The sequence below is a fragment of the Martes martes genome, assembly GCF_963455335.1.
Source record: "Martes martes genome assembly, chromosome: 4".
NCBI classification, from domain to species: domain Eukaryota; kingdom Metazoa; phylum Chordata; class Mammalia; order Carnivora; family Mustelidae; genus Martes; species Martes martes.
In genome coordinates this window covers 182,958,052-182,976,986 of record NC_137891.1, presented here as the reverse complement: position 1 = coordinate 182,976,986, position 18,935 = coordinate 182,958,052, and the positions used below count along the sequence as shown (strand labels likewise).

The 18,935-nt window shown below is 58.0% G+C and overlaps 2 protein-coding genes across 2 annotated transcripts; one reads left to right on the top strand and one right to left on the bottom strand.

Annotated features, from left to right (window-relative positions):
• The first annotated feature begins 2,711 nt into the window (after window positions 1-2,711).
• LOC308341411 (uncharacterized protein C1orf167 homolog) lies at window positions 2,712-4,222 on the top strand. The gene is made up of 3 exons (XM_080801339.1): window positions 2,712-3,019; window positions 3,318-3,428; window positions 3,878-4,222. Exons 1-3 carry the CDS (start codon window positions 2,861-2,863, stop codon window positions 3,980-3,982), a joined length of 375 nt encoding a protein of 124 aa, XP_080657465.1. The 5' UTR covers window positions 2,712-2,860; the 3' UTR covers window positions 3,983-4,222.
• Window positions 4,223-4,570: 348 nt separating this feature from the next.
• On the bottom strand, window positions 4,571-16,043 carry MTHFR (methylenetetrahydrofolate reductase). Its single transcript, XM_080801311.1, has 11 exons — window positions 15,790-16,043; window positions 13,787-14,025; window positions 12,901-13,011; window positions 10,245-10,438; window positions 9,289-9,539; window positions 8,861-8,995; window positions 8,472-8,652; window positions 8,045-8,227; window positions 7,016-7,117; window positions 5,951-6,070; window positions 4,571-5,625 (listed from the first exon to the last, which is right to left on the bottom strand). The coding sequence occupies exons 1-11, from the start codon at window positions 16,020-16,022 to the stop codon at window positions 5,410-5,412; spliced, it is 1,965 nt and encodes a 654-aa protein (XP_080657437.1). The 5' UTR covers window positions 16,023-16,043; the 3' UTR covers window positions 4,571-5,409.
• Window positions 16,044-18,935: the final 2,892 nt, after the last annotated feature.

Genomic DNA, 18,935 nt, shown 5'->3' with positions numbered 1-18,935 from the left:
GCCCATTGGGTTGACCTCAGGCAGTGGCCCAGGGTGGCCAGCAGAGGGCGCCTTCTAGCGCTGACCCCAGCTCCAGCCCTGTGGAAGCAGGTGAGCCGGCCTAGGTGGGGTGGGCCAGTGGCCTCAGAATCGGCTTGCTTCAGCCCATGGTGGCAAGCGTGGCTGAATGCTTATCCAGGGGACCCACTGGTAGGGACACTACCCCTACCACGTTCTAGAACCGCCTCCCGGCTCTGGAAGCCTGCCATCTTTGGGTCCATCAGCAAACATTTACTGAGCACCTACTAAGTGCCAGCCCAGCACAGGTCCGCCACAAAGACAAATGCTGTGGTCACAGTCTGTTAGGGAGACAGACCCTTGAACTCATATGTATCCTGGTGCAGCCTAGGGTCAGGTACATGGGGATAGGAGCAACTGTTTGCCAAGTCCCTTTTATTCCTTATTGGAAAAATTAAACCTGCTCACCACAGGAAAATCGGGAGGTATAAAGGGAATGTTTCTTTCATTCCCTCAAAGTTCCACTCAAAGACAACCACCAGTCCCTCTCCAGACCCGAAGCACTTAGTTCTGGGGTGCCTGGCTGGCTCAGTCGGTGGAGCACAGGACTCTCAATCTCAGGGTTGTGAGTTCGAGCCCCATGTTGGGTGTGCAGAGTACTTAAAAATAAAATAAAACGTTTAAAAGAAAAAGAAAAAAAAAGAGGCATTTAGTTCTGACACCTGCAAATGGTGACAAGAGCCTAATGGCAAACAGGACTGAAGAGGCCGCAGTGAAAGCCACGCACAAGAATGGACACCATATGGCAGTCTAGGGATGTCATTGGAGGACACACAGCCCCAGAGCTACTGGCAGGCCGCGCAGGCTCCTAAAGATGTACAGGAATCATCCAGAGTCCCATTTCAGAATGCCAGGAAGCATGTAATAGATTCTAGAAAGGTTCTTAGAAAAAAGTTTAAATTGTGGATTTTTTTTAAAGATTTTATTTATTTATTTGACAGACAGAGATCACAAGTAGGCAGAGAGGCAGGCAGAGAGAGAGGAGGAAGCAGACTCCCCGCTGAACAGAGAGCCCGATGCAGGGCTCGATCCCAGGGCCCTGGGATCATGACCTGAGCTGAAGGCAGAGGCTTTAACCCACTGAGCCACCGAGGCGCCCCTAAATTTTTTTTTTTTAAAGATCCTATTTAGAGAAAGAGAGCACACGCGTGTGAGTGCAAGCAGGGGAGGGGCAGAGGGCTCGAGAATGTCAAGCGGACTCTACACTGAGCACAGAGCCTGAGGCAGGCCTCCATCTCACCACCCTGACATCATAACCTGAGCCAAAATCAAGAGCCAGACACTGAACTGACTGAGCCCCCCAGGTGCCCCTACGTTGTTTTTTAAAACGGAATTGAAAGGACCTCACTTCGGTTATTTGCAGAATCCGTATATTCACGCACGGGGGGCGATGGCAACAGCAGCTTCTGGGGACTCGGCATTTTATTTCTAGATCCGTGTCACAAGCCAATTTTACTTTTGGTCTGTTTAAAAATATTAACATTCGGGGCACCTGGGTGGCTCAGTGGGTTAAAGCCTCTGCCTTTGGCTCAGGTCATGATCTCAGGGTCCTGGGATTGAGCCTCACATTGGGCTCTCTGCTCAGCAAGGAGCCTGCTTCCCCTTCTCTCTCTGCCTGCCTCTCTGCCTGCTTGTGATCTCTCTCTGTCAAAGAAATAAAATCTTTATTAAAAAAATATATATTAACATTCCATCTTATCAGCAAAGGCAGGCTGGACCCCCTGTGCTGATGGAGAAACAGAGGCAAACTAAAACCAAAAGTAAATGCCCGGAAGAAAAACAGGGTGCTTGGCACCAGCCCCGTTTCTACCACAGGAACACATGCACCCAGGCAGCCTTCCCCGAGTGGCACAAGCTGGTATTGGGCCTCGCCCTGCAACAGAGGCCCTCCTAGAGCCCCTGGTCTGTAGCAGAGCCGTAGCTGGGCTTGGGCTCTGGAGTCAGGCAGGTAATCTCGCTTTGTAAAACCGGCACAGGTGAGCCCTCACCAGGCGGCGGACATGATGGGTCCGCCCCTCCGCTTCCATCCCCAGCCGCGCTGCGAGGACAGGGGAGGCAGCAGGGGTGTGTGCTGACGGCCCCCCTACGGGCAGGTGTCTTCCCTGCCTCTTCTGGGAGCCTCGGCGCCACATAGGAGGAGGAGGCCCGGCTTCTGGTCAGGGGCAGGGCGGGAAGGACCCTGCCACGTTGCCTGGGATGCAGGGGGGTCCAAGCCCATCGGGTTCAGGTTATCCTCTCTCGCTGTTCCCTCAGACCCATGGCTACGGGACACTGCCCGGCCCAAGCCAGCACCACAGCCACGGGGGACAGAGGAAGCTGGGAGAAGTCTCCTGGGCTCAGAGTAAGGAGACCAGTCCCTGGGGCCAGACACCTCCCAGGCCTGGAAATCGGCTTCCAGCAACGTGGCTAATCCTTTTTAGGTACAGATATTGTTAACCTCTTCTTCCCAGACGGCAGAGAGCGCCCCCTCGGCCTTGCCTTCCAGCGCCGGTGGCAACGGCCTGGATGCGCGGGCCAGACCCAAGGCCGGCCCCCTAAGAGACCCGGAGGAGACTGCTACTCTGTGGCCCGAGCCCTCCAAGGCCAAGGCGAGGCAGTTAAGACACAGCTGGGGTAAGAGCAGCTGCGCGTGCGCGGGGCCCCGGGGGCGGGGCGGGGCTGGGCTGGGATAGGGCTCAGCCCGGGTGGGAGCTGGGCCCTCTCTTCGCTTGCTCCCTCCTGGAGGATCCCAGGGGGATCCGTGGCTCTGCCCTTCTCCCTGGTCATAAAGGGGTCCTGATGCTCTATCCTGCTATCGGGGTGCATGCCGGGGCTTCTCCCCACCAGGAGGAAATACCTGCAGCGCTGGCACCGGGAGGCACTGCTTTGCCGGCTCCAGGGCTCCCAGCGGGCCCGGAGCCTGGCAGCAGCATGGCAGCACTGGGTAGATGCTCAGGGTGCCGTGCAGCTGGCACGGACTCTGGTGAGTGGGTGGCACCCTCTCCCCAGCCTCAAGCTGATCTCGCAGCTCACCTCGTCCTCAACCCTAACCCCTAGAAATGAAGTCTCTCAAAGCATGTTGGTCTCTGTATGGACCCAAGTCTGAAAGCTTGGGGTCAGGTGCAAGGATCTGCAAACTCACCTTAGGGGATACCCGCATTGTCACAGCCCCTTCTCCGCGGTGCTGCAGAGCTGTAAGGGACAGACGCAGCAGAGGGGCGGGGGGGGGGCAGGGGGGCAGCAGGGGCTGGCTGGGCCCCTCTCACCCCCCACTCCCACAGCTGAGGCAGTGGCACCTGACGCAGGCCTGGCGTGTGTGGCGGCGGCGCGCTCTGCAGCTGTGGGTGGCTCAGCGATTACAGCAGCAAGAAAGTGGCCGGGTCCTTTCCCAGGTATGGGGGTAGCTCCCACCCCTCAGCAGCTCTTCGGAGCTGGGGCCCCTCCATTTTCAGGGGAGGTGTCCATTCCATTAGAGAAGACACAGCTTGGGTCCCCATTTAGCTGGTGATCATGCGCTCAGCCCAGTTCTACCCACTCGGTGTGGGCACGAAGCTTGGCCACAGCGTGTCTGCCATTCACACTAGCCCATGTTGGGTATGGGTCCCTGAGTGCCCCATCCCTTACCCGCCCCGCTCAGAGCAGAGCTTCCGAGATCACAAATCAGATCTGTTCTGAGCCCCGGCATTTGGCCTGGGGCTAGAGCGGGCTGCGTGGCTGGCTGGGGTGGAGGGAAGGGGGGTGTGTGTCACCTATTCACTCCAGGGAGAGAAGGCAGGGGTGTTAGCCTAGCACAGACAGCACACCCAGGAGGGAGCCTTTCCTTCCTTCTCCCTAATTCCAGGTCTTCGAGAAGTGGCGCCAGCGCCTGGCAGCCAGAGGCCAGAAGAGGAGCCACCAGCAGTCTGATAGCCCCGAGCCAGGCGGGCGTCAGGAACCCTGGAAGTAGGCTGGAAGCTGCTCGAGCCCGCGTGTATGGTGGCCTGGAGGCGGAGCAGGGGACCCAGCTGTAGCTGTGACCTGTTCCCTTGGAAAGAAAAACAACACTGAGCCCAGCCTCCCTAAGGAGGGAGCAACGCCCCACCCATCAGGGCAGTGCAGGCTCAAGCCACCAGACATCCCACTGCCTGGTGACCCAGGAGCCGGCTCTCTGAGTTCTGAAAAACAATAAAACATCATCCTTAGTCCCAGCTGCTTCTCTTGCTCAGTGTCCCCTAAGAGCTGCCCCTCTGCCTCAGCCAGCCACCCTGGGGCGGACGTGAAGGGGGTACACCCGTGACCCTGGCTGCCTCTTCGGCCATCAGGCTGCTCTTTGGACACCTACCCCCGCCCTCCCCCTGCTGAGCCAGCGCGGACCAGCCGGCAGGGACTGGGACCAGGACAGGGAACAGCTTCTACACATCTAGCAGTCACTGTCCCTGGGCAGTGGGGCTCGAGGGCTGACTCCTGGGGAGCGGTGCCAGGCAGACAGCTTCGGGAACAGGCTGAGCAGAGGGTCAGAAGCAGCTGGCAGTAAGAAGTCCCATCTCAAAAAATAAGCCAGGAAAAAGTCAGTGCTGCTCTGTGGAGCCTTATCTTTGCCCTTGACAGTAACAGACAAGGTATCCCCTCCACATCCAGAGGGGATAAAGCGCAGGTCAAGGGCTCCACCAAGTATAAGGGTTCAGATGCCTTTAACCTCTACGAGGCACCTTCCCTCTTGAACCACCAGAATACAGAAACAGTTTTTCTGAAAAGCAGCACAGGAGAAAAGTGAAAGCCCAGCGGGCTCTCGGGGCAGACGGGCGGCGGGGGTGGGGGTGGGGCGCCAAGAAATGCTGGCGTTATCAGGCTTCAGGCCAAGGCCTGTCTAGAAGCCTGGCGGGCGGCCCGCCAAGCAGGTGGGCAGGGCAGGGTCTGCCCCTCCAGCCACAAGCGGACATGCCAGCAGCCACCACCTCCGCTGGGCCAGTGTCTTCTGCAGCACCGCAAATGCCTGCCACCCGGGGTTCACTTTGCTGCCCCGCAGGTCCCAAGTGCAAGGTCACTGGCAGCGCCAGGCCGGCTCCCAGCGGCTGCCCTGGCCCAAGGGCTCGGTCAGCAACAACTGCCCTCTCTTCTCAGGCAGGATGTTGTTCTGCCCACCACGGTCCTCAGCAGGACAGGGTGCACAGACTCTAGGCCGAGTGAGGAACACCAGGCTCCCCCGTGGGGCTGACTCTGATCCGGCCAGAGCCCGGAAGCCTCACGCCAGTCTAGCTGCCGTCATCACGGGAGGAGTGGAGGCCAGGGCTGGGGGAGAAATGCCGGAGAAGAGGGGTCCCCGGGAGAACCAGGCCTGGGGAGGAGGAAGGCAGGACAGCAGGGGCCTCAGGCTAAGGCCACGAGGGTACGGGATCACAGAGCCTCTGTGTCCTGCTCTGGCGCGGGCCTGTTGAGAAGTTCGAATGTGTCTTCCACCACCTGCCACAGGCAGTTGTCCAGTGGAAACTCGTTGTCCACCAGGTTGACCAGGAAGTAGTTGTCGTGGATGTACTGGATGATCATGCGGGACGGCGACTCCTCCTCGTACAGCTTGCCCCACTGCTCGATCCACAGGGCAAAGGCTTCATCCTGCAGCCACACGCGTGTACACACACAGATGCACAGACATGTGCACACACAGGCAGGCAAGGTGAACAGAGCTGCCCCTGGGTCAGGGCTCCATGTTCCTCGCTCCTCGCCCCAAGGGCCTCTAAGCGGCCCCACAGGACACCTCCAGGAATGGAACAAAGGCTCCCGGCCAAAGTCGCCTCCGGCCCAGAAGCCAACCCCCTGAGTCAGGGTCAGGACCCGCCAGGAAGGCGGAGCCCACCTGCCCTGGCCACGTGGCCCCAATGACACCTCCCGCTTAAGGTTTGCCGGGTGTGCGGGGCATGCCCACTCCTGGCCCCCTTACCTTCCAGAACATGAAGCTGACAGGATCGACCACCGTAGGCTGGATGATCTCCCGCCCAGGGAAGATGCCCCAAGTGACCGCGTTGGGCTGCAGCTCAGGAGCATTGGTGATGTTTTCACCCTGAGGGCAGACGGGGGTGGGAGGGTGGTCAGAGCAGACCTGGGCATAGACACTGCAGTCATCTTCTTGCCTGGGAACTCGCAGGGGTGGGTGGTGGTGGTGGTGGAGGAGGCTTTGCTCCATCCCCTCCACCTGCCCCTCCCAGCCCTGCAGCTCCGGGAAAGAGGGGGCGGGCCACTTCCTTCCTCCTCCCTGTGCTCCTAGCTCCACACCCCCCACTGTCGCATCCCCCTCGCATCCCCCGCATCCACATCCCCCTCATCCAGACATCCTGCTGGCTCCTGCTGGTTCGCTTTACGGGTCTGTGGATCTGTTGCTGTGTGTCTGCCCAGCCAGGCTGCCCCTTGCTACTCAGCTTGACACAAGGGCCTCTGTGATTCTAGTCTTCCCTGGTCCTATTACCCACACCCCATCCACCGTGACCTGTCTACGACAAAATGGGGAGCCAAGCCACTGCTGCCGGGAAAGGCTCCCGCTGGCCTTTAGGGGAAACCCCAATTCCCAGCAGCATAGTCAGTACTCTTAGCCTTACTCTGAACCCATCCAGCAGTGTCCCCACAGGCCGGCAGACAACGCATTCACAACCCTCCGCCCATTCCCCATGATGCCTGCTCCTTGTCCTCAAAGATACCAACCACAAGGGACCCCTCCAAGCCTTCCCTGACCTCCCAGATGAGACATCCCTTCCCTGGGTCCCCAGAATCCCATACGGAACCTTACTGTTAAAAGTGCAACCCGATTTGTAATTGCCCATGGACTGGGCCCCCTCCTTACACCGGGGGCCCTCTGGGCTGAGGGCAGGGGCCTGGCTCTGGGCGTATGTTTCCACATGCCTGGCCAGCGCTAGGGGCTCAGTGCTCACAGATGGATGGAGTAAACACGGTGCCCTCAGCCCCTGGACGCGGGGCCTGCTGAGCGCTGGCTAAAGCCCGGGCGCTGGCCTACCTTGACGTCCACGATGTGGTAATTAACCCGGAGCTCGTACTTCTTCAGCACCTGCAGAAGCGCCCCCACCGTCTCGCGGGAAGTGAAGAACTCCAAGTAGGCCTATGGGGGGGTGGGAGGGGGGAGACCAGCACGTCAAACCCAGTCCTTGCACACCCCTGCCCTGTGTGCACCGCGACTGGACGCCGGCCCTCCCAAACCCCGGGAAGGCGCCCTTGCAGACACATGTGGCAGGACTTGAGCCCCTGGGGCTAGGGTGGCCACGTGGACCGAATCACAACTGAGAACGGGCAAATGCAAGCAGGGAGGAGGGGAGCAGGCGTGTGGGCTTTCTCCGTCTAGACAGGTCTGAGGGGCAGCTGCCTCCTTTCTCCCTGTCAGGGAAGGCCCCACGGAGAAGCCGCTTCAGAAGCCGGACGGGAGGCCCGTGTGGCAAGCTGAGACGCGGGAGGGGCCCCGACACACACTGGAGGCTAACAGCACCGAGGGCCTGTCCAGGATGAGGCCGGGTTCGTGGCCTGCAGGGGGGGGAGCACGGCTACCCCCATCCCACAGATGAGGAAATGAGTCAGGAGAGGCTGAGCCATGGGGCTGCACTGAAGGGAGACAGCAGGGCTGGGACTGAAAACCCAGCTCTTTCAAACTCCAGAGCCCACGGGCTATAGTTCTAGAACAGCGTTTTAACTCCAGGAGCCCTAGGAAAAAGGTGTCAACTCGGGACACCAGTAGCAGTTCCATTCACGAATGCTTCCTATGTTCTTCCCACGTGCCAAGCACGTGCTTTGTTCATTTCGGCCCCAGAGCATGACGGGCTCTCTCTGCCTTTTACAGAAGAGACAGCTGAAGCGCATGGCAGTCAAGTGACCTGCATCCCCAGGTCCGACTAAACACATGAGCTCCTGTCCACACCGTCTTCTGCCCCTCAGAATAAAGAGACCCCAGGGAGGGAGGGGAGCTTCTCTGTCCCCATCTCCAGGGAACCCCCGGGGGCCGGCCAAGGTGGGCCAGCCCTGTGTGTCCCTGCCGCACCTTCTGGAAGACATAGCCCCCACTGGGGCCCCAGCCCACGACGGGGTCGGAGGACGGCTTCCCATTGATGTTGGGCTGCGAGTTGATGGTGAGGATTCCCTGCCGGTTCACGCGCAGCAGCTCCTCCTTCATCAGGCTGGTCTCGGCTGCCAAGGGCTCATCATTCCAAGGGAGGCAAGTCACCTGGGGCAGAGGGTGAGCTGGGCTGCACTAGCGACCACACCGGGCACCCCGGGCACCCTCCCTCTCACAGGCTCCACCTGTGCGTCTGTCAGCCCTTCTAGGTGTCCCAGGTGGGGACTTCCCAGCTCACCCTCCCCTTTGCTGAGGTGCCCCATTCACACAGAGATGGGACGCTTGGGTGGGGACGGGCAGGGGGAGACAGGACAGGGGGTTTAACCAGGAACCCCACCCCAGCATCACTCACCTTATAGCCATGTTGGTTGGGCTCTCCCGAGAGGTAGTGTGCAAAGACCTCAAAGACGCTTTCTTCGCTGGTCAGCTCCTCCCCCCACATCTTCAGTAGCTCTTCCCTTGGGGACTTACTCTTCAGGTAGAAGAGGTAGTAGTCCTTCAGCTCCCCGAAAGCTGGTGAGGAGGAATTGCCCCTGGCAGAGAAGGTGCCCAGAGGGCAAGGCATACTCCTGACCTGGGGCTCCTGACAGAGGGACAGTTGTGCCCACTTGTCCAAGGGGCATTCCTATGATCCTGTCCCACACCGCTCCCCAAAGAGCATGCCAATAAGCAGGCAAACTCCCTCTGCCTCGCTCCCAAGAAACAGGATGCACTTGCAATGGGTTGCCTGCGGGTGCTCACCAGCGGCCGTTGGGGAACTCATCCCACTCTTGTGTGCGGTAGATGTAACTCTTTGGTCTGGAGGCCCAGAAGATGGGACGTACATCTTCCTCCCGGCGCTTTGGGTGGGCACTGACGGCCCAGGGCAGGGGACGCCTGGGTGAGAATGGAGACAGGATGAGTAAGGAACTGGCTAGAGGAAGCAGGAAAGGCAGGGGTGGGGAGAGCGGGGACAGCAATCAGCCAGAGTTCTCTGATCTGACTATGCATGGAGTTCCCACTGAGACAGAACCCTAAGTGTACGGCTAGCCATGGCAGACACCCCTCTGTATCGCCAAGGTAGCCAGCACTGCTAGGGCATGCTCATTCTGTGACCTCTCTCTGCCTTGTCTGCCCATCTGACTTTCCTCTGTGCCTCCCAGGCCCAAATTCGGGGCCAGTGGCATCACCTGGGATCCTCAATCCACATGCCCAGACGCTTCAGCACCTCTGTGGTGGCCATCTCGCGATTGAGGGTATAAAAATGGAGGCCTGGCACCAAGCCACTGGCCAGAAGCTCCTGGCACAGGCTCACGGCTTGCTCAATGCCATAGTTTCGGATGGCAGCGTCATTGTCTTTGATCGGCTCAATCACGTCCTTGATCTGCTGCGGTACCTCCAGCTTGGACAGTTTCACGAGCTGCCGAAGGGAATGGTAGCCCTGTACGAGACACAAAGGGCTGTGGGGCGCCGTCTCCCAGCCCGTCTCTCCCCCGAAATACTTACCGCCCTTTCCATCCCACCAGGCCTCCCGGCCAACTGTAGTGTCACACAGAGTGACTCAGGAAAGCCAGTCCAGGTTGTAGGAGTACCCCCGCCTTGTCCAGCTTCTTCCACTCAGTGTAGCAGCTGCCTACAGCATTCCCGCCCTTGGGCTGAGCTAGCCCTTCCGCCCCTAGGTGTGTTTATTGATAACTTGGTGGGCATCAAGGCCAGTGGCTCCCAAGCTGCACTGATCATCAGCACCACCTGTAAAATTTAACAAGTAACATGCAAGTCCTCAGGCCCCACCTCAGACCTATTAAGTCAGAACCTCCAGACAGGATATCTGGAAATCTACCTTTCAAAACAAGTTTTTCAAATGATTTTGATGACAGTCAAGTTTGGGAAACACTGATTTTTTAACCAAGATTTATAATGAAAGATATAATCCCTTTTAGGGACACTGGTCAGCAGGTCCCTCCAACAGACACTGGTGCTGTTTTGGGGGCAGGGGGGTGGCTCAAAGGGGACCAACGTGGGGAGGCATGTTGCACCCGTCTGAAGGGAGAGCTCCTGAGCATCAGGCACTGGATTTCATGCCAGGGCTCTGGCCTGTGCTGGGAGGGGGATGGAGGGAGACCACAGAACCTCCTGGGACCCTCACCTGAATAGGAAAGATGCCAGGGAGGATGGGGCAGGTAATGCCTATCTCGCTGCAAGCCTTAACAAAGTGGAAGAATGTGTCAGCCTCAAAGAAAAGCTGGGTGATGATGAAGTCGGCTCCTGCAGACACCTTCTCCTTCAAGTACTTCAGGTCGGCCTCAAAGCTCCCTGCGTCGGGGTGGCCTTTGGGGTAACCTGCCGACAGGGATGACAGTAGGGAGAGGCTGGCTCCCACATGCTCAAGGTGAGTGAGGAAGAGACCAGAAAGCTGGGAGCAGAGAGCCCTCTGCCTCAGAGGTTCGGGGCTTGACCCCTGCAATACCACAGCAGACAGGCCAAGACGGTGAGCGGCTGCGCTTCTCACTCTAGCCGTGACCCTTGGTGAGAAGTGGTCTAGGGCGACCTGCCCAAGAGTTGGGGGTAGGGATGGCACCCAACTCCCTGCGCTGTCCTGCCTCAGGTCCGTGGCAAGCGCCAAGCAAATCCGGCTGGCATGCTGGGGCCACAGAAAAGAGAAAATGTCACTTTTAGCACGGGTCTGGAAGCATCTGGGGTCCTAGGCTGGAGTCTGGGCACTGGATTCAAAACCGTGCTTTTAATTTAACACAAAGATTACTCAGGGGTCCGAGAGAGTGGACATTAGAAACCGCATTGCCCAGGGAAGAAGTGAAGAAGGAAGGCGTGTTCCATCTGAGGGGGAGAACGGAGAGAACCCCGGAACTACTTCCAAAAGCCCAAAGGTCTGTCGCAGGGGAAAAGGGATTTGCCTTCAAGTTCCTTATTATTTCCTAATCTGTGTTGCTTCTGATGACAGAGCCAGGATCGGTCACAGAGAGCTGCCTAACCCTGGAAGGAGCAGCCCCACAAGTAACGAGCTTCTGGAGACCGCGTGCCAAGGATGCCAAGGGCGGGATTCCAAAACTGCCTTCGAGGCAGGACCCCGTGTCACCTGGGCTCCTTACATGCTCCGTGAACCCTACGTCTGCTTCCTTTCCTGAGCAACTGAACTCACAAGCAGCCGTGTTCAGTATTTGCAAAGGACGACCGTAGGCCTGCAGGAAGCTACAGGGGAGCGCTGGCTTCCTGAGCCTAAGCCCTGGGCAGGACCCTGAGCTGGGCTGCTGGGGAGCCAAGCTGCTTTGCTGTGATAAGGCCCTTCTGTTCTGCAGAAACCCTAAGTCATCAAAAAATGGATATAAAAACCCGTCTCAGGAGGCGAAGGGGTGGGAGGACTGAGCACCACCATTTTTTCACTTTCAATAAGGCTATTTTTCCAGCAGCAATTCTGAAAACAAGGGAGGTTTTAAAAGCTCAAACTATAGCTCTAAATCCTCAATTACCACCGAACACACGTAGCATTTGCTTACATTTAGATTTTGCCCGTTTACTGTATTTCCGGTCACAGCCAACGTGGCGTCTCGACCCGGATCATCCCGCTCGTCTGCTTTACCACAGGCAGAGCCCCAGGCCCACACCTGCAAGCTCACAGCTCGGCCCGTCTCCGCGCACAACCACCCAGTGCCTACTGCACATGTGCGCGCTCCCCGATTTACTGGCCAGACGGTGGCCCGTGTGAGCAGGGAACGCTTGAGCAGGTGGAAATGCTCACTGCGCTCCTAACTCCTCATCGGGGCTTCCCAGACTCACCGAAACGCCCCTTTGACTGTGAGGAGCGGATGTGCACACGGGGGCCTAGGACTAAATTCAAAGCCACTGGCGACAACTTCTTTGAGGCCACGTGGACTAGTTTCTTACATTCACATCCCTTTTCTGTGCTACTTCAGAACGTAGCCATGTTGGTTTTCATGTAAAAATGGTATGATTTCCCCCAGGAAAGTTTTGAGAAAAATTGGTCATGTCGGGATGACGTTCAAGGTAATCCCTGGACTTCTCGCGTCCCAGCACACGCTGCCTCACCGTACCCAAGCCCTGGCTCGAGGAGCCGAGTCCCAATCCCAGCGAGCGGGGCTAAGAGGGAGGGCCGCCCCATCCATCTTGAGCAGGTGAGCCCTGCCTCTTGGCTGTAGCCCCCGGAACCGGAGCTGCGCTGGTCCAATGCCCTCTCCTGAAAGTCTGGAGCGGACTGAGACCCGTCAGTCTGTCAGGACCATTGGCTGGAAGCGACTGTGTGCACTCGGGAGCCGGCGGCGGGTCACACGTGTGCACGAGCGTACACTCAGAGCTCCTGGAAGCGTGGAGCGCGTGCGCAGTGGAAGGCAGAGATGGGGGACGCTGTGGCTCCAGCAGAACGAGGGAGGCCTTGGTTTCTCACTGCTTCCTGGTCCAGAGCCTCGTGAGGTCACGCAGCATTTCCTGACAAGGGTTCTGAAATTCCCTTCCCCCCGCCCCGCCCCCGTCTTAACATCCCTTTTTTGTTTAAAGAAGAATAGGGCTGGGAAGCAAGCTAAGAGCATAAAAAGGCAAAGGGATAAAAACTTAAGGGCCGGTGGCAGCCTGGCAGGTGGTGGATGACAGAATGAGAGCGAGGACAGTGTGTGACACGGCTCTGAGCCTCCCTCCCCCGGCACAGGTGCAGGCCTACGACAGCCTGGGTCACTGGGTCCTGAACTGAATGCCGGCGGGCCTTCTGGGCCTCTCTGGTTATGTCATGCCTTCCCTTCCCTGTCCCCCCATGCTGGGAAGGCCCAGCCACTCACCTGCCACACAGATGTCAAAGTAGTCCCCAAACTCGCTCCGGATGTGCCTCACCAGGTCTGCGGCATAGCTGAAGCCTCCCTCCTCCTCTTCCCACTGGTCACCCACGGGGTCTGCAAGGGGGGCAGAGGCCGAAGTCACCGGGTCTCACCCGCGCTCCAGATGGCCTTTATGATCCTTCTCCCTACCCCACCCCCAGGGCCGCGGGCTTCTCTGAGACCGAGCCTTGATTTTCCCAGCACGGCACCTGGCAAGTGGCAGCCGGGAAGACGCAGCCATCCCGGCAAGCACTCACCGAGCACTGACTCCGCGGGCAATGTGCTGGCAGCGCCAAGCAGGGGACAGCGCGGCTCTGCAGTTAGCCTGGAGCATGTGGGACCCCCTCCCTCCCCAGATCTGGGTGTGCTCAGGCACCTCCCCCAACCCCACTGCTCCCTCTCCCACCCTCTTGGAGCTCTTGCCTCCCAGGAGGAGTTCCTACTCCCAGGTGAGTCCTAGTGGGGAGCACCACCCCACCCAGGTCCCTCTTCCCACACTCGGGTGCATGATGACAACAGGTGCCAGAGGTACGAGGAGCCGTCCCCCTCCGGGGATCAGTGCCAGAACTGGGCTCTCTGATCGCTGGCGCTGTGTGTAGCCAGGGCAGGGGGCTATCAGGCAAGGCTGCACTCCTGACTGAGCTCCGATGCCAAGGCCAAAGTCCAGAAGTGGGTCCATCTGTGCAGCCCGCCCGTGCTCACTACCCACAAGGCCGGCTGACACCACGAGCTGGGAGAGGACGCTGAGCGTGCTCAGTGGGGGACCCAGAGAAAAGTAAAGGGCCGTTCCAGGGACGGAAGAGGCCTTCCAGGAAGCAAGATCCCGGTGAGCAGAGGGCTGGCTCCACACCTCCCCGCAACGCCAAGATGTTCTTCAGGCCCAGCCGCTTGGCCTTGTGCAGGTAGCCCGTGATCTGTCCCTGGCTCTGACAGCAACAGGTCATGTGCAGGATGGTCTCCAGGCCACAGTAGTTCACGGCGGTGCTGGCAATCATCATGGAGGAGGTCTCCTTGTCTGAGCCGGGGTCCCCTGCTGGATGCCAGGTCACATCTATGAAGAGGGGACCACCTGCCCCCATCCGATCAAACCTGTAGGTAATTTCTTTCTGAAGAGGGGCTCCTGAGAGCACACGGCCCTTCACCACCTTCCCATGGGCTCTGGGAGGGAGGGAGACATCCCAGGCAGGTCATAATCAGATGACCCACATTCATATCTGGGCGCTGCTACTTAGTAGCTGTGTGATCTTGGGAAAATTAATCTGACTGGGCCTCAGTTTCCTCATTTCAAAAATGTGCCAGCGAACAGTACTTCATAATAATAACACTGTGACAATATCACCATAGATGGCTCCACAGCCCTGGCAACAGTGCTTGGTACACACTGAATACTCAGTCAATGGGAACTTCTGTTACGACGATTTTTTTTTAAGGATTTTACTTGAGAAAGAGAGAAAAAATGAAGGGGAAAGAGGGACAGAGGGAGAGGGAGAAGCAGACTCCCCACTGAGTGCGACCTGAGATCATGGCCTGGGCTGCTGTCAGATGCTTAAGGGACTGAGCCCCCCAGGCACCCCGATGATGATGATGATGATTGTAGAGATAACTGGTATCAACAATGCAACCCTTTTGTGAGAGGGCAGCCCTGCAGCCTTTTCAAAGTGCTTGCACTTATATTATCTCGGGTGAGTTCAGACATTTTGTTGGTCAAAGGTATGGGGAACTCTCTGAGTGGCAAGCAGAGGCTCACTCTAGGAAGAGGAAAAAAAAGGGTGAGCAGACACAAGTTTCTTTCATGCTACGCCCCCCTCCCCCCCAACCCCTTGTGGTGCAGCAGCCAGCAGGCTTCTAGAACATGGCCACAGTTCCTGAATGAGACTCAAGAGCCACAGATGTGTACACGCGCCTGTCTGACCAGCTATAACATGGTATTTAAACACCCTGCTGCTGGGGCGCCTGGGTTGCTCGGTGGGCTGGGTGTCTGCCTTTGGGTCAGGTCACTGATCCCAAGGTCCTGAGATTAAAGCCCCACATGGGGATCCTTGCTCAATGGGGAGCCTGCTTCTCCCTCTCCCTCTGCTGCTCCCCTCGCTTGTGCTCCCCCCATCAAATAAATAAAATCTTATTAAGAAAAAAAAACCTCTCATGTCTTTGAACCTTCAAAACTTTCAGAGCGACACATGAAAAATGCAAGTGGTACAATGCATAAACTTAAAAAAAGGAACCACAAATCATAAGGCGCTAATGTAATTCATTTGGCATTTCTAGATTGTGAAAGGTATTTAAGTGGAATTCCTAACTTACTGAACATGTTCTCCAAGCCACTGCTCTATGAGTTCCTAAACTGTATTCATGCGTCAGTCCCAAGTTCCTCCAAAGAACGCAATCTGAGAAAATCAACATTTTTAACCCTTTGAAGAATGCGTCTAGAAATTCCAGATGCAGGGCACCCGGGTGATTCAGTCGGTGAAGCGTCTGCCTCCGGCTCAGTTCACGATCCTGAGGTCCTGGGATGAACCCCGCATAAAGTCTGCTTCTCCCTCTCCCTGCCTCCCTGTCCCTCTCCCTACCTCCCACTTCCTGCCTCCCTCTCCCTGCCTCCATATTCCTCTTCCTGCCTCCTGCTCACACGCGCTCTCTCTCTCTCCCAAATAAAATCTTTAAAAAAAAAATCCAAGGGACTTCTGCCGACAGCTGACAAGCTGCAGCTCCTGGGTCTACCCTGCTCTTTTCCACCCCCGCTGGCTGCCTTTTCCTGCCGGGTCAGAGTGTGACCCTCCCTGCAGCAGGGCTGTGGCTCTGCCTCCCCTGGGGGCCCCTCATTCTGACCCCACCCCCCCAACTACATCAGCTCACCTCGAGATGAGATTGACAGCCCCCTCGGCCGTCCGGGGAGGGAAGAATTCTAGGGAGAACCACTTGTCCCCAGATTCCATCCTCCGCCTCATCTTCTCCCTGAGTCTGTCGTGGCGCTCCGGGTCCAGCCCGGGTGTGGAACATCTCGAACTCTCCTTAGAGCTCTCGCTGCCGCTGCTGCTGCCCTCCGAGCGGGGAGGGGGGCCGCCATCCCCTCTGGGTTCGTTCACCATGGCCAGGTTCCTGCTGCACGGAGTGGGGGCAGGAGCGTCAGAGGGCAGGCAGTCAAGTCCCGGAGCGGCAGGGTCAAGTGAGATGTGGTGTTTCCAGCAGGAAGAGGGCCAAGGAGGGTAAGGGTGACAACACCCCACCCAGTGGCTCCACATTCTACAGCCGTGACCGTCTATGCTGCCTCACTCGAAGCTTTGCCCTCCACAGCCGCCTGGCTCCACATAAACCAGCCCCCACCCGGCACAGAAACATGCTCCTTCCGCCCAGGGATCCTCGGTGACAGCTACCTGATGGAGGGTGGCACTGAGAACCTCACCCTGCCAGCCTCCAAAGCCCACAGTCCTAGGGAGGGGCCGTGGGATCTGGAAGGGAAAACCTTGGGTGTTGGATGGTCCATCTCCGCCAGTTGGGACCCAGAGTGGGTGGGGAAGAAACAAAAGGAAACTTCCCCAGCGAGCGTGTTCCTCTGGGCGGAGGGAGCAATGACAGGGGAAGAGCCCAGAGCCAGACGAGAAGGGGCCCTGCGCAAGGGGGCGGGGGCAAGGCTTTCAGGCGGGAGGGAGGGCTGAGGCTCTAGTTGCAGAAGCCAGATGGAAGGAGGGGGATGTTGACTGGAGACTGCAGGGCTTGGTAGACAGGAGGCCAACAGACGTTCAGGGTCACCGGATTACTCTCCAAAGAAGGCAGAGCTCAGTCTGGCCCTGCCCGGAACATCTCCTGTTACTTGGAACATTGTGCACGCAGGATGGAAGGAGTGTGGGCATGACAAAGCAGCCAGATTTCTCCTGAGTTCGTGCTACTCCAAAAAGTGGCACGAACTGTCATGGGTTAGACCTTGACACTGGCTGGGTTTCACAAGTAACCGGACCCAAATTCAATTAAGGGCATGAATTTGTGTCCTACTCAGAACATAAGCTGTTGCATCCATGCCTGCCTTCCAGGCTGTTCTCCTTACACACACCACGAAAGCTGGTTAATTACAGTGACTGCACAATCACCACATACGAAGCCCTAAGCCATGGCAACCACAGGCAGGCCAGCAGAGGGCACGGCGGCGTCACCGGCCAGTTCAGTGGGGAAAATGAAACAAATACTTAAAAACAAGACAGAACACAATTCTTGAACAGCAATGTGCAGACACACACTTTTAGTAGTGAAAATCCTATGTGTGGTGACATGGGGCATCAGAGGAACAACCAGGCCAAGTTCATTCCTTTCAGGGGATAGTCACTGCTCAGCCAGGGTTTGTTTGTTTGTTTTTTTAAGACTTTATTTATTTATTTCACAGATCACAAGTAGGCAGAGAGGCAGGCAGAGAGAGAGGGGGGGAAGCAGGTTCCCTGCCGAGCAGAGAGCCCAATGCGGGGCTCGATCCCAGGACCCTGAGATCATGACCTGAGCCGAAGGCAGTGGCTTAACCCACTGAACCACCCAGGCACCCCTCAGCTGGGGTTTTTAACTACTTGGGAGTCCTAGACTCCTGAGAAATGGATGAACTCTACTGCTCCTTTCCCCTGAAACACACACGGGGGCACATAACACCAGTTTGTACACCCAAAGTCAAGACCAGAGTAAAAACACTTGTACCAACGATTTTTCTTCCTAGGGATGCCCATTTTTTAATCCTGATCTAAAACTCCAGCTTCTCAGCAGGGACGGCCAACGGGAGTAAGGAAAGGGAGAAAATCAGGATCAGCCTAGCTGGCCTTTCTCCTCAGTTCAAGACAGTGGCTCATTAATTGTCTGCTGGAACAAAACCAAGAGAGGGGGAGGAAACAGAACTACCTGCCCTTTCATTTATTTAGTACAGACTTATCGCATTCCTAGTACGTGCCAGGCACGTGCCTTCTTCAGCCTCCTTCCTCACATCACTTCTTACCCATCTTAAAGCTGGACCCCCACAGGGCCATAGGGTTGTAATTGTGGATTCATAGTTTTGACTCCTCTCCAACGCCCCCCCCCCCCAGTCCCCTGAGACCAGGGCGCAGTATCCTGCCTGTGGCATCCCCCATGCCCAGCACAGTCATCACAGCCAGTACTCAGTGAGCGCCAATGGGTCAAGCGCTGTCACTCTGTTCTCAAAATAACCCTCTGCCATTTACTGACCACTTGCTTAATCTGTGCCGAGCACCGTGCAGTGCGCGAATACGAAACCCACCCCGCCCAGAAGGGCCGGGGTGGACACCTGGGGGCAGCCCGACACAGTGGGCGCCGGACACTGCGGCACCAGCGGCCTACAGGTGCTCAGCTGGGAGGCAAGTTTAAAAGACCGGAGCCGGAAAGACGCCTCCGGCACCCTGCTGGAAGACCACGAACCGAGTCACCCGGTCACTGGGTCAAGGTGGGGGCGGGGACGCGGGCCCAGACCCGGTCCCAGGGGGCTGAGTCACCACCCCCGTCTCAGGGCCGCCTCCTCCCCGGGGTCCCCTCCGTCCACGCCGGGGACCGAAGGTAAATTTTCCGTTCACAGCTGGAAGTCCCTGGGGGTCTCAGCCATTGGCGGTTACACCAGGCCCCCAACGGAGGGGTCGCGCAGAGCGGCAGAGGCCCACCGCCTAGAGGGGCGGGCCGGCCCCCTCGCTCCCCGCCCCCGGGTGGGTGGGCCTCACTTCCCGGATATCCCTCCCTATCGACCCCACGCCTCGCCTCCACTCACCCTCCCGTCACGGGTGACTCAGAGCGCGCGCGCCCGAAGCAGCTGCTTGACCAGTGTCTGGGAGCGTGCGGCTCGGTGGGGAGAGAGGGGGCGGGGCGCGCGGGGGCGGGGCGCGGCGCGGCGCAGGTGTCAGGTTGCGGAGGGAGGCGGGACCAGAGGGCGGAAACCATCCTTGCGAGCGACCGGAAGTCCGTCCCCAACATGGCCGCGCCCAAGGGAAGCGGGTCTTCCACCGTCATGTGACGCGGGCCCTCGCCCC

What these genes read in the sequence shown, in the direction of transcription:
- LOC308341411 (XM_080801339.1), top strand. Translation starts at nt 2,861, where the DNA reads ATGCCGGGGCTTCTCCCCACCAGGAGGAAATACCTGCAGCGCTGGCAC. An exon ending in TGCAGCTGGCACGGACTCTG is followed by an intron (nt 3,020 to 3,317) that starts GTGAGTGGGTGG and finishes CCACTCCCACAG; the next exon opens with CTGAGGCAGTGGCACCTGAC. An exon ending in GTGGCCGGGTCCTTTCCCAG is followed by an intron (nt 3,429 to 3,877) that starts GTATGGGGGTAG and finishes CCCTAATTCCAG; the next exon opens with GTCTTCGAGAAGTGGCGCCA.
- MTHFR (XM_080801311.1), bottom strand. Translation starts at nt 16,022, where the DNA reads ATGGTGAACGAACCCAGAGGGGATGGCGGCCCCCCTCCCCGCTCGGAG. An exon ending in CTTTGACATCTGTGTGGCAG is followed by an intron (nt 10,439 to 12,900) that starts GTGAGTGGCTGG and finishes CCCTGTCGGCAG; the next exon opens with GTTACCCCAAAGGCCACCCC. An exon ending in CCAACCAACATGGCTATAAG is followed by an intron (nt 8,228 to 8,471) that starts GTGAGTGATGCT and finishes CCTCTGCCCCAG; the next exon opens with GTGACTTGCCTCCCTTGGAA.